An 18,478-nucleotide genomic window follows, 5' to 3' on the forward strand; every position below is an offset into this window, starting at 1 on the left:
AATTCTGGGAAAGGCAGACTCGTCTCTGTAACAGAAGCAGATGGTTGGTGTCCAGGGGTCGGAGGTGCATCGGAAGCTTGAGGACACTTTGGGCGGGTAATGGATATGTCGTTATCTTGAGTATGATGATGGTTTCTCAAGTGGACACATACTGTTCAGTTCGGTTCAGTCTCTCAGTCGTGTCCAACTCTTTGCGACCCCATGAATCACAGCACGCCAGGCCTCCCTGTCCATTGCCAACTCCCGGAGTTTACTTAAATTCATGTCGATCCACTCGGTGATGCCATCCAGCCATCTCATCCTCCATCGTCCCCTTCTCCTCCTGTCCCCAACCCCTCCCAGCATCAGAGTCTTTTGCAATGAGTCAACTCTTCGCATGAGGTAGCCAAAGGATTGGAGTTTCAGCTTTGGCATCAGTCCTTCCAGTGGACACCCAGGGCTGATCTCCTTTAGGATGGACTGGTTGGATCTCCTTGCAGCACATATTGTAGAACTTATTAAAGCATATACTCTAAGTGCAATTTTCATATGTCAATTATACCTCAATAATCTCTAATATATAATCTGGACTTGCCTGGAGGACCAGCATTTTAAGAATCCTCCTGCCAACGCAGGGGACACAGGTTCAATCCCTGGCCCGGGACGATTGCACAAGCTTCCGGTCACAACTACTGAAGCGGCCATGCTCTAGAGACCACGCTCCACAACAAGAGAAGCCTCCGCGATGAGTCGCCCACTGCTCAGAGCCGTAGAGTGACCCTGCTCAGAGCAGAGAGAGAGAGCCTGCACGCAGCAGCTAAGACCCAGCAGAGCCGAAAATACTTACTTAAGAATTATTACCTAAAAGCACAGGCACCAGTATCTTTGTTAGGCCAAGAATGAAGTCCTTGAACAGAAAAAACAAAGGATATTGAAGTGGGGAGAAAATAGGAACAGGTTGAAGCTCAGGTGAGTTGGGTTGCACCTTAAGAGATCTCAGTCAGCACTTCTCTGAGGCGGGCTCGTCAAGCAGCCAGGAAACCCAGACCCCCTGGAAGGAGAGGCAGGAGCACAGGGAGGACGTCCGTGCCCGGACTCTTGCAGGTGTTGTGTCCCCACCAGAGTGTGGCGCCCGCATCACAACATCCGCTCCACCCCTAGGAGCTCTTAGAAATGCAGACCCCTTGGGGCCATCCTAGACCTGCTGAGTCAGAGCCCGCCTGTTAACAACCTGCCAGGTGACTCATCAACACGTTCAAGTTTGGGAGGCTGCTGATCCAACTGCACGACCATCCAGAAGGTAGGCCTTTCTTTCTTTTACAGACGAAGAGACAGTTTCAGAGAATTAAGACGCTTGTCCCTGTTCACTCTGAGCTATGATTCAAGTGCTAGCCCATGTGATTTGAAAGGCTTCATAATATGCTCTTGAAAACCACTTCTGAGAAAGCGTTCACAGGAAATGTTTCGCGGGGTGGCTTGGATCGGGGCAAGAATTAAAAGCATACGAGTGATGCAGAGAAGCAGGAACTATTAACACAATGTGTAGTAGTTTGGGGTATTTTTTTTAATTCACATTTACTTTTTTCTGCCATAGAGAAAAAGTATTATATGCATATGATAGAAAATTGGAACAATCTAAAAACTATAAAGAAAATTAAAACCACAGTGATCTGCTCATCAGAGGACTATCGTTAATCGGCTTAATGAGCTTGAAGATGGCTGCCTGCTCAAAAGAATGTCTATGTGTATAATTGAATCCCTTTGCTGTACAGCAAAGGTTGGCACAACATTGTAAATAAACTCTACTTCAATATAAAAAAATAAAAGTCCATCCTGGTTAGATCTGTTTGGGGGCTGGAAATCTTCAGTCTTTTGTGTTAAATTCTCTTAGGTAGTTAGAATAGGAAACAGGAGTCCAAAATGGCGCTGGCTAAAAGACAGGGAAGGGGAAAGCCCTTGAAAATAGAACAAAGGAAGGTCAGGACCAGAATGAACACCTCAGGTAGAACAAACAGCACTCCTGGCTAGCCCAATTTACACAGGGCAGGCCCATGGCGGGAGGGAAAGACATATGAAAAGAGGAGCCAAGCCTGCTGTCTCTCTCCCACACGCTGGCACCTTCCCGCACTCTTCTCTTCACGTCTTTGGGTCGGCATGCCCTCACGCCTCGAGGATGGATTCCCTTCCTATTTTCTAAATAAAATAGAGCTGTAACACTGATTTGTCTAAGAGCTATAACACGGTCTGTCCAAGACCCAACAGCTGTGATGCACGGAGGGCTTTAATGTCCATCACTCCAAATGTTCGTTGTGACAAGACAGAACCGAGGAGGATACACTCAGCTGATAATTCACTGAATGAGTGAGTGTTGCGTGAGTGTTGCTGTGTCCGGCCCCATGGACTGTAGCTCACCAAGGTCCTCTGTTCACGGGATTCTCCAGGCAAGAACACTGGCGTGTGTGGCTCTGCCCTCCTGCAGGGGGTCTTCCCGACCCAGGGATCAACCTGGGTCTCCCACGTCGCAGGCGGAATCTTTACTTGTCTGAACCATTAAATACAGGCTGTGTCAGCTGAGTGCAGGCTCGTGGCAAATGTAAATACTGTAAGGATAAAGCAGAAGAAGACTCTAGACTGCCAACCAGGAGATACCAACCTAGAGTTCAAGTCAGCACAATAATTAACTTATTAGCAGCCACCTAAGGTGTTCATTCTGACTGAATTCTCAGGTTTGCGCTGTTATATAACAGGCAACAGATCAAAGGAAATGGGACACAGAGGGGAGTGTTGTCTCCTGAGAGTTAGAAGCCATACCAAGAACTGGAAAAACCTGGCAGGATCTTGGAAGCCTAGTACTGTTATCACTAATTGAGGGAGAGTTACCTGGGCAGACTAAAGTGGAGACAGACGAAGGATCTGGTTGCTGAGGAATCTCTGCCCACAGGCTTGTGTGTAACCACCACACTCTTCCAAATGCTAATGTGATCTCATTGGAAAATCATATTGACTGGGTATAAAATAAATTAAGCAGTACAGAACTAAACTGTAGTAACCACAGTGTTGCAAGTACTGAATACTTCTTATTTTTTATTACAATTCCAATACACGATGGATGTCTGCTGCCAAAATGCAATCACTCAGAGGTCTTCTGAGTGAAAGCGAGAGCTGCCCTCCTGTGTCTGCTCCTCTCTCGCGCCTCCCCACAGGAAACAGTCGAGCTCTGGTGCCTACCCCTTCGTTTGCATGCAGGCTAAGTTGTGTGTGACTCTTTGTAACCCCGTGGACTGTGGCCCACCAGGCGCCTCTGTCCATGGGCTTCTCCAGGCAAGAACACTGGCGTGGGTTGCCATTTCCTCCTCCAGGGGATCTTCCTGACCCAGGGATCTAACCCGTGTGTCTTACACCTCCTGCTCTGGCAGGCAGGTTAGGGTTAGGGTTAGTCAACCAGGAAGCCCACCCGTTCATAGATATATTGAAATATTGTATATAGTTTAGAAGGTGAGGAATTTTTAAGTTATAACTACAGAGTTTGCTCTTATTAGGTGTTCAGAACTCAGTGTCTACTAAAAGCATAAATGGAGTTAGAGTTAGCCTCAGTCCTCAGCTTGGATGTAGAGTGAGGTTAGGTAAATGCTGAAGCCAAGACGCCCTGTCACTGTGAGGGCACGGGACAACCCCAGGAGCCAAGGCTTAGGCACCATCCCTGCGGACTACTGCACCAGTGACTAAGCTACTGGCACAGCCTCCTTTCTTGGGTGTTTTCCCTTCAAAGGCCCTTGGGTCTGCATCTCAGAACCTACCCCAAACTGTAGAATTCAAACTTGGATTTTTTGATCCTGCCTGGGATTCCATGCAGCACTCTCAAAAATTAAGAATCTCCTGCTAATGTCCTTTTTCCCTTTCGGCAAATTCCTCTACGCCCCACCTTCCCACTTCCCAGCTTGTTTGACTGACACCTGTCTCTGACAAATCAGAGTATGTGGCCCTTTCTGGCCACCCCTCCTGTGTTGAACCTGCATCAGATTCTTTCCTCTCTACTTTCTGGTTTCTTAGACTTTTCTAAACACGTCTCCTTAAACAGGACTGTGAAGAAACCAGGAAGAATTGTTTAGTAACCAATCAGAAATTTAAAACAAACAGGGAAAAAAATGCCAGAGATGTATACACAAGAGCCATCAAACACACCGCAGGACCAGTGTAGGCACAAAGGAGGGGCCAGTACATAGACGTTTGATGGGTCTGTAATCATTTTCCCTTATTTCATTGTTTATTATCATTGTTGTCTATTATGGTTTTAACTGTAGATCAATTTGCCACAAATGGGTTTGCTAAAAGATAACTTTGCATTTATCAAATTAGCCAAAAATCTGTCTAATGACCAATGACTACAGAACTGAGGTGGGACTTCCCCCTCTGCCATTCAATACCCTGAGAGCTGAGTGGATGAAGTAGCCCCATCATTACCCCACAAAAGCCAGGATATGACGGGTGGGGGGTGGGTCAGAGAGAATTCATTCAACGTTTATTGGGAACAATGGAGATTCTGCAAAATTAGGACATTCTATAAATATTTACTGAACTTGCTGACTTCTAGTTCATAATATATTAGATATTTTCCAGATCTTTCTATAGAGAACTGCCTACTTATCATGAACAATAATAGACATTTCTGTGGTTGGGAGAATAATGCCTCCCCCATACCCCAAAAAAGATGTTTATAGCCTAATTCCTGGAACCTCTCAATACATTACCTTACATAGCATAAAGGGCTTTGCAGGTGTGATTAAGGTTAGGGACCTTGAGATGAGGAGACTATCAGAGATGGTTTGGATAGGCTCAGTGTAACCACAGAGGTCATCAAGGCAGAGAAATGTATTTCCCTGACTGTGGTCAGAGGGAGTTGCGACTACAGAAGCGTGATCAGAGAGCTGCAGCATGCTGGCTTTGCAGGTGAAGAAGGGGCCACGTGTCAAGGAATGTGAGCAACTTCTAGAAGCGGTGAAAGGTAAGCACATGGAATGTCCTATATTCTCCAGCAAGAAAAGCAGCCCTGCTGAATTTTAAGCCCAGGAGATTTGTGTTGGACTTCTGACTTAAAGAACTGTAGGATGATAGATTGTATCATTTTAAGCCATCAGGTTTGCCGTAGTTTATAACAGCAGCAAGGAAAAAAACGAAAACAAAGAAACATTCATATGGCTCCAGAATCCTAGTTTCGGGCATTTGTTGCCAAGAGCCTATCTCAGTGTAAACATTTGCCTTTTCTGTGTTGTCTTTACCTGTTAGTTAACTAGATCTGGCCACACGGCACATGTGGGGTACTCTCCTTGTGAGGGAGGGCTTTCAGCAGCCCAGCAGCTGAGGGGAGGAGACTTGCTGGGCCCCAGCTTGGTCAGGAGCCTTGGTCCTCCCCTCCTGCCACGGCCCGGGCTGAGCTGAGGCAGCCCCGGGGATGTGGGCCCAGCTGGCACTGCCATTTCTGTTCAGCTCCTCCAGCATGCCCCCACTGAGGCAAACCACTCCTGCTCTCCCAGCGGTTGCCATGCTGAACAGGGACTGAGCAGCCCTCTGGTCTCCGGGACGACGGTGCCCGAAGCTGTGGCTTCTCTCTTCTTGCCTCGGCCCCAGCCTGTCCATCAGGCCTCAGTGTTCACAGCAGCCAGTCAGGTGCTACCCGCCTCTACTGGCACCTTGCTAGGTGCTGGGTGCTGGGCTGGTCTGGGGAAAATTTCTTTCCTCAAAGACTTCAGGCATTCTGGTTCATATACCTTTGATAGATTATGAATTCCAGAAAAGCAACCTATTTCACATAGAGGGTTCAAAGAGCCTGTGAAGGACTTTGGTGCCAAGAAAAAGAATGTGGACCTAACCTTTGGACCATGATGCCCGTGCCAGCAGAGCTGGGACTTTGTTTTTGTTTTTTCCTTGTGGTTTCTTTACAGCATTTTCTGTTTGGTATTTTAAGTAACTTTTTCACTTACCTTATTTTTTCGAATTATAAAGTTCATATCACTTATGAAAAGTTCACACAACATAGGTAAAAATGCAGATAAAAATGTAAATCACCTGTTAAAACTACCATCAAAAAATATCCACTTAATGTTTGTTCCCAAACTCTGTGTATTCATATACAGGTTCAGTTCAGTTCAGTTGCTCAGTCGTGTCCGACTCTTTGTGACCCCATGAATCGCAGCACGCCAGGCCTCCCTGTCCATCACCAATTCCCGGAGTCAACCCAAACCTATGTCGATCGAGTCAGTGATGCCATCCAGCCATCTCATCCTCTGTCGTCCCCTTCTCCTCCTGCCCCCAATCCTTCCCAGCATTAAGGTCTTTTCCAATGAGTCAACTCTTTGCATGAGATGGCCAAAGTATTGGAGTTTCAGCTTCAACATCAGTCCTTCCAATGAACACCCAGGACTGATCTCCTTTAGGATGGACTGGTTGTATCTCCTTGCAGTCCAAGGGAATCTCAAGAGTCTTCTGCAACACCACAGTTCAAAAGCGTCAGTTCTTCAGCACTCAGCTTTCTTCAGTCCAACTCTCACATCCATACATGACCACAGGAAAAACCATAGCCTTGACTAGATGGACCTTTGTTGGCAAAGTAATGTCTCTGCTTTTCAATATGCTATCTAGGTTAGTCATAACTTTCCTTCCAAAGAGTAAGTGTCTTTTAATTTCATGGCTGCAATCACCATCTGCAGTGATTTTGGAGCCCAGAAAAATAAAGTCTGACACTGTTTCCACTGTTTCCCCATCTATTTCCCATGAAGTGATGGGGCCAGATGCCATGATCTTCGTTTTCTGAATGTTGAGCTTTAAGCCAACTTTTTCACTCTCCTCCTTCACTTTCATCAAGAGGCTTTTTAGTTCCTTTTCACTTTCTGCCATAAGGGTGGTGTCGTCTGCATATCTGAGGTTATTGAGATTTCTCCGGGCAATCTTGATTCCAGCATGTGTTTCTTCCAGCCCAGTGTTTCTCATGATGTACTCTACATAGAAGTTAAATAAGCAGGGTGACAATATAAGCCCTGACGTACTCCTTTCCCGATTTGGAACCAGTCTGTTGTTCCATGTCCAGTTCTAACTGTTGCTTCCTGGTCTGCATATACAGGTTACAAAGGTGTAATTATTCTGCCCATATTTCTTTGCAGTAGCTGTTTTGTTTAATGATGTATCAGCTTCTCTGATGACTCAGTGGGTGAAGAATCTGCCTGCAGTACGGGAGACACAGAAGATGAGGGTTTGATCCTTGAGTCGGGAAGATCCCCTGGAGGAGAAAATGGCAACCCAGTCCAGTATTCTTGCTGGAAAAATCCCATGGACAGAGGAGCCTGGCAGGCTATAGTCCATGGGATTACAAAGAGCTGAACGTGACTGCGCTCACACACACACATGCACACACACGCACAGCATGTCTGTAAGGTCTGTGTAGTTTTTTCATATTTTCATAGCATTTTATTACATGCATATTCCATATTTTTATCAAATCCTCTATTGGAATATTGCCAATTTTTCCCTATTTTAACTCATCCTGCACACTATGAAATTGCCTTTTGGAGTCCAGGCTACACCACATTACTAAATTAGAAAGGGTGTTCACCTCCCCACAGACTCCGACAAGCTGATTATTATCACTGAAATATTTCATCTCCTTGTTTTATTTTTAAAAAGCAGGCATGTTGAAGAGTTTTTCACGTGTTTAGTTGTTATTTCCGTTTTTTATTCTGTAAATTTCCTGTTCATAGTCGCCAGTCGCCGGGGACAGATACCGCCTAATGTAGCAGAGAAGGAGTTTATTTAAGGAATATTGCTAGGCAAAATGTTATCAACTTCTGATGAAGGATACACAGAAGTTAATTTTATCATTCTCTCCGCCTTTTGTATTGAAATTTTTCAAAATAAAATGTGAGGAGGAAGATGGTACTGAGGACGCAGAGGCCCACGAGGGCTCAGAAAGTGGCTGACACCCATCTTGCATCTCTCGACTTCTCAGACCATCCTCCCAGCTCTGAGGGAAACTGACACCACAATCTGGAAATTCTCAGCCAACTTGGATGAGCTTCTCTCGTCCAGCTCTACAGGATGGGTGAGCCAGACTCAGCCCTCCTGTAGAGTAATTTCCACCTCAATAGAGGTCAACTACCACATTTCAGGTAAAGCAGGAAAGGATATTGACTTCCATCTTTCCTCACCCGGAAGAAAAACCTCAGTTTTTGAACAGAGAAAATCAGGTGGAGTACACAGTGTAGACACTAAGGTTGGTACCTATACATTCAGCACCATTTCTGAAAGGTGACTTTCCCTGGATTAATTCAGATAATTAACCATAATAATTAACTCCGTTGACAAACCTAGACAGTGTGTTGAAAAGCAAGACATTACTCTGCCGACAATGGTCTGTGTAGTCAAGGCTATGGTCTTGCAGCGGTCATGGTACAGACGTGAGAGCTGGACCATGAAGAAGGCAGAGCACCATAGAATTGATGCCTGGAGATTGGTGCTGGAGAAGACTCCTGAAAGCCCTTTGGACAGCAACTCCTTGTCAAACCAGTCAATCTCAAGGAAGATCAACCCTGAATATTGACTGGAAGGACTGATGCTGAAGCTGAAGCTCCAGTATTTTGGTCATCTGATGAGAACAGATGACTCATTGGAAAAGTCTCTGGTGCTGGGAAAGATCGAGGGCAGAGGGAGAAGAGGGCGTCAGGGGGATGAGATGGCTGGACGGCATCACCGATGCAATGAACATGAATTTGGGCAAACTCTGGGAGTCGGTGAGGGACAGGGCGGCCCAGCATGCTGCAGTCCGTGAGGTCGCAAAGAGTCAGACATGACTGGGCAACCGAACAACAACAATAAGCACCCTAATAACATTGGGGGGAAAGACCAAGGAGGGGATTTATTGCAAGCACAGATGAGTTGTGCATAAAACCAGAAGATATCCTGGAACCATCACCAGCATCAAATCAGGGTTAAGTAAATACAGTCATATCCATATTCTGCTTACAGCATTTAAAGCTCGTGATAGAAATATGATGATGGTTTAGTTGCTAAGTTATATCCAACTCTTTTCAACCCCATGGATTGTAGCCCACCAGGCTCCTCTGTCCATGGGATTTCTCAGGCAAGAATTCTGGAGTGGGTTGCCATTCCCTTCTCTATATTTCATTCTTTTTAATGGCTGAGTAATATTCCACTGTGTATATGTAATGTGTACTTAGTTGCTCAATCATGTTCAACTCTTTGAACCCCGTGGACAGGCTCCATTGTCCAGGCAAGAAGACTGGAGTGGGTTGCCGGGCCCTCTTGCAGGGGATCTTCCCAACCCAAGGATCGAACCCAGGTCTCCCACATCGCAGGCGGATGGATTCTTTACCATCTGAGCCACCAGGGAAGCCCGCATATGTGCTGTCTCTTCTTTATCCACTCATCTGTTGATGGACATTTAGGTCGCGTCCTTGTCTTAGCTATTGCAAATAACACTGCAACAATTATTACTTGCTCCATATAAACATATATATAAATAATGCTATTTACTTTTGGGCACTGCTTAATTTTGTATACAATGGAATCACTGTATATATTTTGGGGGAAATTGCTGGATTTTCTTCACTAACATTTTGTGTGTGTGTGATCCATCCATGTTCATTTTGATAATGACATTTGGACAATTCTTTCATTTTCAACCTGTATTACATTCCATTGTCTGAATATACCTTTTTTATCCAGCTTTAGGTTGTTTCCAGTTGTTTGCCATTAGAGAGTGTTGCAGTAAAGTTTTTTACACCTATTGCAGCACCTGTGCAAGAGTTTCCGCATGCTGGTAGTAGAAATGGTGGGTCATAGGGCATGTGCATATTTAATTTTACTACACAATCTTCTAGCTTTCCAAAGTTGTTTTATCAGTTTATGCTCTCACCAGCAATGTAATGAGTTCTCTTTAGGGTATGTTTTTCCCAACACTTGGCATATCCAGTCTGAAAATTGTGTCATTCTGATGGTATGATGGGTTTTAATTTGCATTATGTATATACATACTCCATTAACTTATTATATATAATACTGTAGTGTGATATATTCTAGATACAAATCCTTTGTTTTAGGTATGGCAAATATACTCAAATCTGTGACTTGACTTTTTTATGGAGTCTAATTTTATTGTAGTTCTAAATCATGAGATTAATCAGTCTTTAGCTATATGCATGTAATTTGTGACTTCTATGTTGAGGTCTGAAAAATTTTTTTTCTTTTCCTGTTTAAAATTTTTGTTTGGCATTTAGCTCTTTTTCTGATGGGACTTACACTTGTGCACAGTGTGAGGTGGTGGTTGTTGAGTCTCTGACTCTTCGACGCCATTGGACTGGAGCCCGCCAGGTTCCACGGAATTCAGGAACGAATCCTGGAGCGGGTTGCCATTTCCTTCTCCAGAGGCTCTTCCCAACCCAGGAATCCAGCCCACGTCTCCTGCACTGGCAGGCGGGCTCTTTACAGCTGAGCCCTCAGAGAAGCCCATAGCGTGAGGTAGGGACTTATTTTTCTGCCACATATTGATAGCCACTTGTCTCAGCACCTTATGTTTTCAAAAGCCCTTCCTTTACGATTGATCTGAAATGTCGTGTGGATCCAGTTTCCGTGTTTTCACAAGTTTGTTTCTGGGCTCTATTGTGTCCATTGGTCTTGATCCATCCTGAGTCATTTCCATTCTGTTTTAATTATAAATCTCTCACCTTATTATTCTTCAGGAGCGTCTTTATCTTTCTCCCTCCGTTAACCCTCTTCCATATTTTAGGATCAACTTGTCAAGTGTCATGGAAACCTATTAAAATTTTTTAAAATAATTACAGTAGATCTATATATCAGGTTGGGAAAAAATTATGTCTTTAGGATATTTAATCTTCCTATCCATACCTTACTCTCTCGTTTTTTGTCATTCTTTCAATAAAACATTATAATTTTTCCATTAAAAGCTTGACATCTTTTGTTAGCTTTATATTGGCATGTGCATTTAAACACTATTTGAATACATATAGCATATCTATTTTCTATATATTTAAATGCTATGTCTGTTGCTATCATAAATTGCTATTTTGTCCACGGGATTCTCCAGACAATACTGGAGTGGGTTGCTGTGCCCTTCTCCGGGGGATCTTCCTGACTCGGGGATGGAACACATATCTCTTAAGTCTCTTGCACTGGCAGGCAGGTTCTTTACCACTAGCGCCACCTGGGAAGCCCATTTATATATATTTAAGTACTATGTCTATTGCTATTATAAATTATATATTTTTAATTTACTTTGTTACCAGTACAAAGAAATGCATTTTTATGTTTTTGTCCAGCAAATTTATTATTAGGATTAATAAGAGAATTTATCTTTTATATCTTATTGACATTTCTATATAATCTATATATAGCATCAAAGTAATACAATTTTGTTTCTTCTCTTCAAATATTTATTCTTTTTACTTTTTTTCATTGTCTTGATTTGCTGCTGGGACCTCTAGTATAACATCACTCAAAAGGCGCAGTGGGCATCTTAATTTTTTTAAGGATTTACTTATTTGGCTGCTCTGGTACTTAGCTGCAGCATGTGGGATCTTAGTTGAGGCGTACAAATTCTCACTTGTGGCACTGAGAGCACAGAGACTTAGCCACTGGGCCACCAGGGAAGTTCCACGGTGGAACTTCAGGAAAGATCCTTATTTCTGATTTTACCTGTAAAATACCTATAATATCTTTATATTAACGAGTGCATGTGTCTGCTTATGTATATTAAGAAAACTTTTATAAGTAAATTTGCCTTTTTCCCCAGCTATGAGTTTTTAATGATAAATTCACTGAGTATTGAAAACTAACTGAATGCTTATTGTGAATCTTTGAGATAATATAAATCTCCTTCAGTCTGTCATAAACCACATTAATAAATTTTATTTTTATTGTGAAATATAAGATTTCTTTAAAATGAGACTATATGTACATTTAACAAAAAATTACAACGCAAAATCTATTGTAACTACCATCCGTGTCAAAAAATGAAACGTTACTACCACTCCATTAGCTCCTATGCCATCTTCTAGTTGGATATTAAATATTCAGCCTATGTTCTTTCTGAGGACAGCCCAAAAATATATTGTACATATTTAAATTACCAAAAATTTGTAACTTTACCCTTCAGGGTAAAAAGTCCATCAAATACTTTAACATTGTTTACTCTTTCTATACTTAGGTTATTGTTGTGTTTTATTTTTCTAACCTCTTTAGAAACCATTACTATTTTATATTTAGATTACAAAATCGATACATTTCCATTACTCTCCCTTTTCTCTCACATTTTAGGCCTTCCCTCTGCCTCAAATGTATCATTTAGAATCTTAGTGAGGATCTGATAGGTGCTGCAGTCTTAGTTATCTAATAATGTTTATCATGCAGTCATTTTCTTTAAAGATTTTTATTGAATATAGAATTTTAGGTAGCAAGTTGTTTCATCACATTCATGACTTTCTGCTATGTTCTGGATCCCACTGACATTGAGAAGTCAGCTGTTGTTCCTTTGAGAAGCTGAACACAATGTTTTACCATTGTTTTAATTAGTAAAACAAAATATATAGTAAAACCAGGCACAACCAAGTTTCTAACAGATATAGGAGATAACATATGAATTTTATGTGGCAAAATGCTTCATCCACAAGCTCCATAATTCTAAAAATTAACAAATTTCCATAATTCTAAAAATTATCTTTCCAAAAATTTCCCAAAATTGTAAACAAAGTTACAAAATTGGAGGCTTAAACATGCATAAGTATCTTATTACGCAGTTTTGTATGCAGAAGACACCCAGATGTTGATGTTAAATCTGCAATTGTCTTCCCCACCTCTAAGATCCCAGCACCTCCACTACAGACACCTGCCTAGACAGGTCAAAATGGACATATAGCACCCAAGGTAGAATTATAAAGAAAGTATTTGTGGTAACATGAATACGACTTCTGGTTATGTACATAAAGCAGAAAAGCACAGCAGTATTAAAGAGCAAGGAAAGAGAATTTGTAATTAGACCAAATGAAGAATCTTCAAATCTGAAAAAAAAAGAGAAAAGGAATAATAATAAAAACATTTATTTTAGATCACAGCACAACCAAACTTATCTAACTTTCACTGTATAAATCTCTGTTGATAAAACTGCAGGTGATTTTGCAAACCTTTTAGTGTATCCCATTGGTTCTCCTACAACCTTAGAGAAGACAGTGCTGGTATTAGAGCTCAGATCCTCGCTCTAACAGTAACTGTGAGACGCTGGGCAGGTCAGCGAAACTCTCTGATGCTCTTGCAAAGTAGCTTCCCTGTCCTACAGTGCAACAGGAAATGTGGATAGGCTTTCCATGCCAAGATACACCGAGTAATACAGTTCCCCAGAGAAGCTGGATTTTCTGCCTCTGGCCTCCACCTGAAGTGGCAGAGAAGCCCAGTCCCTCCCTGTTTCATGCTGCTGGAGTTAGGTGCTAGAGCTGCAACACATCTGTTACAGTGTCTTCACACTGAGTTACAACACTCTTGTTTCCACTTCTCTCCTCTACTGGACTGGGAGCTTTGAGACCCAACTACAGAGCCCAGACACTTAGGAATGGTGTCTCTGCAGAACCACGTCACTCTTCTTTCAGGCTATTTAGCAAAGAGCTGCCACGCAAAAGGAGGGACAGTTCACCTTTGAAGGCCCAGAGATGCCCAACGTGGAAACGGCAGAAGAGCAAACACTTGCAGCTGCTGCCTCTGCCTGAAACCCCACACCCACAGCTCCTCTGTCCTCCCTTTAGGGGGTTAGTGATGCTGGGAAAGGCACACCCAGGACCACGGCCTTCCTCATCTCCCCCACTCCCAGGAGCAGGGGATGGGACCCCATGGGATTCTTCTCTGCCTGCTGAACTGTTACCCTGATTAATGTCTTCCAGACTGTGAGGCTTATCATATTAGAGCTGTCTGTAATGGTCCCCAGGATACTGATATTACAATAGGGTTTCTTAAGGTTAGAAACCCACCTTGATGGTGCTGCTTAGAGGTCTCGATCTGTGGAAAAGAAGATGGAGAAAGAAAACAGTTAAGTTTGACTTCTGAAATGCTGCTTACTACAAAAGTCTAAAATTGTTATAAACAAAGATGGCAGAAGAGCCTGTGAGGAAAAACCTAGACGTCTCCTACCAGCCGGAGATCCCAAGCCATCCAGAGAGCTGGAGGAGGCCAGGGTTGGAGGGCCCTACCGTAGCAGGGCTTGCACTCAAGGCCCGCGCCTTCCGGAGACCCTCCTTGGTCCTGGGTGTGCCCGAGGCGGTCAGGAGAGCCAAGGAGGCCACAGGGAAGAAGCCTCGGGAGTGCCTGTGCACGTGCTGCTGCTCCCCGCTCTCACTGCAGGGAAGCCTCTGTCTCAGCGACCACACTGTGCCCAGCTCTCTCAGAGGGTGCCACCACGCAGAGCTTTAATAACATTCCCTGATAATCCCAGTATGCAGATGTTTTCATATCAAAGCAGCTTTATGCCGTGGCTGTGCTCAGATACAACTGTCAGTGGTTAACCAAAGAACTTGACAACTTACCCCACTTAACTATCTTGGGTTCTTTCAAAGTAACGTGATTCACTCGGCAGCTGTACTGATCCTTGCTGTCGGGAGTGAACTCAGCATGGGACAGAAGGTAGAAAGACCAGTCCTTGCTGAAAGACAGGTCTGACTGCTCCGATTTCATCTTCTCCCCGTTCTTCAGCAAATCGATTTCAATCTGGGGTGGATGGAACCCGTACACATAGCAGTTCAGGTAATTGGGCTTTCCATCTTCTGGCGGGTGTCTCGAGTACACCTGCACCTCTGGGATACCTGAGGAGCGGCAGGGAGAGACAGATGAAACTGCAGAGTATTGCACTTGGGGCTCCCTTGGTCTGAAGCTAGATCAGGCGCCAAACGTTTATATTGGACCCTCCATCTCTCCCAATTCCTCTTTCCCTCGGGCCAGATGACCTTCCATTTTTGCAAAAGGCCACCTCCAGTTTGTGGGAAACACCATGACCTAGTATCTCTCCCACATAATTCCCCTACACAGGCCTCTCGGGCTTCTTCTGGCAGACTTGTGGTGACATCTTTTTCTGTCAACGGACATTATCCTGTATCTTTTAAGAACTGTGTGTGGAGGCTCTCAAGAAGGCTTCGCGGCTCCTCAGCACATAGACTCTGTATCCCTCAACAGTGTACATGATTTGGCCCCAGTCTACTGATGGGGCTTCATTTCTCACTTCACACACCCTCCAGAGTGGCCACATCAAAAAACTCCCATATTATACCGTTTCAGCCCCGTCAGTTATTTTCCCCACATTTACTCTTTCTTCCTGGTCTCCTGTCTAGATGCACACCCACCAGACGTCTCAACAGGTGCCTAGTACAGAGCCCTGCACCGTGCAGCTGCCTGGTAAAAGGCAGGTGTAATTATCATTACGTCCTTGCTCAGGTTCCTAACAGAGTCAACCCACAGTATATTTCCACAGAACACAAGCTGTTCATCATGTCTAGAGTTTATGTGACAAATCTCTATCTGAATGTGTGCCTGATTCATGAGCCAGACAACAAAGAAACAAAAGTGAAACACCTCCAGGAGCTGGAAAACACCTTAGATGAGCTGGGTAAGAACAACAGGGAAGAGTGAGGACTGTGGCAAATGGGAAAGATCAGACTCTCCATCAGGACCAAGTGGAATGCGTGTGACAGCGGAAGCTGCATGTTTAATGGGCACGGGCCAGTGACTTCCACGATCTGCCAGCTTGAGAACATTACATACTGCTACAGGACAGGTGGATTCCAAAACAAGATGCATGCTTAGGCCCTCCATGAGAATGTGGAAGAAAATATTACAAGCTCTATATCTATATCTTTCTAAGTGAACGGTTAAGGCTACTGAATTTACAGACTGATATAAATATATGTATATAATCCACTTAAATACAAATACACTCAGGGGACATGATTACAAAGGTCAGTTCATCCTCTATGTCCAGGAGGTACAGAGAAGGAGTCCAGGCCACTGTGACTGGATATATCTCTGTAGAATCGTCCAATCATCAAAGAAAAGATCCCTAGTCCCACTAAAGCTAGACTGGAAATACTATGAAGCCCTGGTATTTTCCCAACGTTCAAGTGAAGATAAATCAGAAACCTCTATTTACACCTCTATTTACCTCTATTTAAACCTTTATTTACATTTGAGCTTCTAATAAGTGACAGTTAAGTTGCTCAGTCATGTCCGACTCCTTGCGACCCCATGGACTAGAGAGTCCATGGAATTCTCCAGGCCAGAATTCTGGAGTGGGTAGCCTTTCTCTTCTCCAGGGGATCTTTCCAACCCAGGGATCGAACCCAGGTCTCCCCCATTGCAGGTGCATCTAATAACTAGACCATAATACATACAACAGTATTGAGAGCACAGGTTCATCCCACCTGGAATCCTCCCTTTGAGGGAGCTGGGCAGGTTTCTGCGGGGGTCGGGGGGCAGGTTTGCAAGGGTATCACAATAATGATTTCCAAAAGGTGGTGTATCCAACAGGTCTGGGTTTGAATCTGGCTTCGGCCACTTACTGCTTCTGCATTTTGGGGAGGAGTTATTTTAGTTTCTGTAGTTTAATTGAAAACTTAATTTACGCCCAGACTGAAATAAAACCTACACAGGGAAAGAGCAGAAAATAGACCCCCCCCCCGCCCCCCGCCAACGTGAATCACACTTACACGTTTTTTGTATGTCTTCTAGAAATCGCCTGTGTTTTCCAGGCATGTATTCTCTTGGAAATTTTCTAATGAACATACTTTTTCATGTCTGCTTGTTATTTTTTGAAAGAATTCTATGGCCACAACGAAATACCAATAATAGTGATAATACAGACATCATGTGTTTTTTTGGCAAATACATTTTAAACTCCATTTTCACATGAAAGAGAAATCTGAGCTTCAGTGTATTTAGAAGGTATCGGAACACAATGTCCCTGACAACCTGGGTAAGTGTGTTGATTACTCAGCCCTAGTTTACAACCTTTCTGACTGATAAACCTTCACTTACTCAAAACTGAAAGTAGAGAGACACTTCATACTGGAAAGAACCAGGCAAGGAGCCAAAGGAGGAAGCCCTTTGTGAACAAAGGTCACAGAGGCCCACGGCTGCCCAGCTTGCTCCCTAGGATCTCACCCCAGAAGACTGTGAAAAACGTACCGGTGACTGCCCAAGGGGCGCACCACCGGGCCAAAGGCTCTGGTCAGGCTCTACCGTCTGCCGCTGATCCCCTGCGGGATTAACTTGTTTCAACTTTTCAGCCTCCATTTCCTCATTTGTGACATCCTGATGATAGGCACCGTATTTACATCGCAGACCCCTTTCACAATTAAATGTCACAGCACACAGCGCAGGACAGACAGCTGTCAACGGGGACCTCTGTGATTGTTATTAAAAGCGAAGTGTAAGGAGAACAAGAGAATTAACCACGAGCATTGGTTTGTTAAACCTCAAGGCATTCCACGAAAGTCACCGAAAATTCCTCATTCTGGTTTGGTCCCTATTTGGGGAAAAGTACAGAGGGGCAGATGAACCTGCCCGGCTCCTGCTGGAAGCTCCAGGCCCTCAGGATGCCAGCTGGCCGACATGCCCTGGCGGCGACTCCCCCAAAGCCCACGCGTTGTCTCCACCCGTTCGCAGCCCCCAACCCTGCCCTCTGGGACCCGCCAGCCCGCCCCCAACACGAGATGCGCGGGGACAGCCAGAGCCCCGCGAAGCAGCGGAAGAGAATCCCTCCCCCACCTCGCCCGCCCCGAACCACATCCGCACACAGGAACTCCGTCCCGACCCACGCGGTACCGTCCGGCCGAGCCAGGGGCTCCCTCCCCTCATCCCGGGGAAGCTGGCGACCTGGGGTCGCACCCCGTCCCCGCTCCCCGCGCACCCCGCCGCTTCCACCGCCCGAGACGAAGCCGGGTGCTCCTCCACCGAGCTGGGATGGACAACTTGGGAGCGGGACCGGGGTGGACAGAGTTAGTGCCCAGGGTGCCAAGTGGGTGCCATCGGCACAGGACGGGCTGGCGGAAGAGGGAAGAGAGGAGAGGACACTCACGCTGGATGGCGTCCAGTCCAGACAGCGACAGCAGCCCGAGAAGGACCAAGGCCGCGAAGCGAGCCATCCTTGCAGCAGCTGCGCGGGCGGCGGAGTGAGCGGCCGGGTGCCGCGCTCGCCTTTATACTCCACATTCAGGCAGCCAATCGGAAGCCGGCCCGCCGGGCCGTCACAAGTCTCCGAGCGAACTAGGCCGGGGCAGGTTAGAAACAGGCTTCCCCGTTTTCAGTTTCATTTTCTAGTAAGTCTCATGGTGCTTAGGCAGGCAGGGTTGGGCTCGGTGCATTCGCTGCCTGTACATCAGCGCCCTCTTATCTGGGGTGCGCGCCCAAGCTTGGGGCGCGAACCGCTCACCCTAGAACTTCGGTGTGG

At 44.9% G+C, this 18,478-nt stretch overlaps 1 protein-coding gene across 1 annotated transcript; it reads right to left on the bottom strand.

Annotated features, from left to right (window-relative positions):
• Window positions 1–12,411: 12,411 nt before the first annotated feature.
• On the bottom strand, window positions 12,412–18,278 carry LOC120853529 (beta-2-microglobulin). The gene is made up of 4 exons (XM_040227449.1): window positions 18,107–18,278; window positions 14,568–14,843; window positions 14,016–14,043; window positions 12,412–13,058 (listed from the first exon to the last, which is right to left on the bottom strand). The coding sequence occupies exons 1-3, from the start codon at window positions 18,171–18,173 to the stop codon at window positions 14,030–14,032; spliced, it is 357 nt and encodes a 118-aa protein (XP_040083383.1). The 5' UTR covers window positions 18,174–18,278; the 3' UTR covers window positions 12,412–13,058; window positions 14,016–14,029.
• Between the last annotated feature and the right edge of the window lie 200 nt (window positions 18,279–18,478).

Source organism: Oryx dammah, unplaced genomic scaffold, assembly GCF_014754425.2.
Source record: "Oryx dammah isolate SB20612 unplaced genomic scaffold, SCBI_Odam_1.1 HiC_scaffold_26, whole genome shotgun sequence".
Classification (NCBI taxonomy): Eukaryota; Metazoa; Chordata; class Mammalia; order Artiodactyla; family Bovidae; genus Oryx; species Oryx dammah.

Bases quoted from the DNA above. Each gene is read 5' to 3' on its own strand.
- LOC120853529 (XM_040227449.1), bottom strand. From the start codon at position 18,173: ATGGCTCGCTTCGCGGCCTTGGTCCTTCTCGGGCTGCTGTCGCTGTCT. The intron at 14,844-18,106 runs GTGAGTGTCCTC...GCCGCTCCTCAG, and splicing joins TGGACTGGACGCCATCCAGC to GTATCCCAGAGGTGCAGGTG.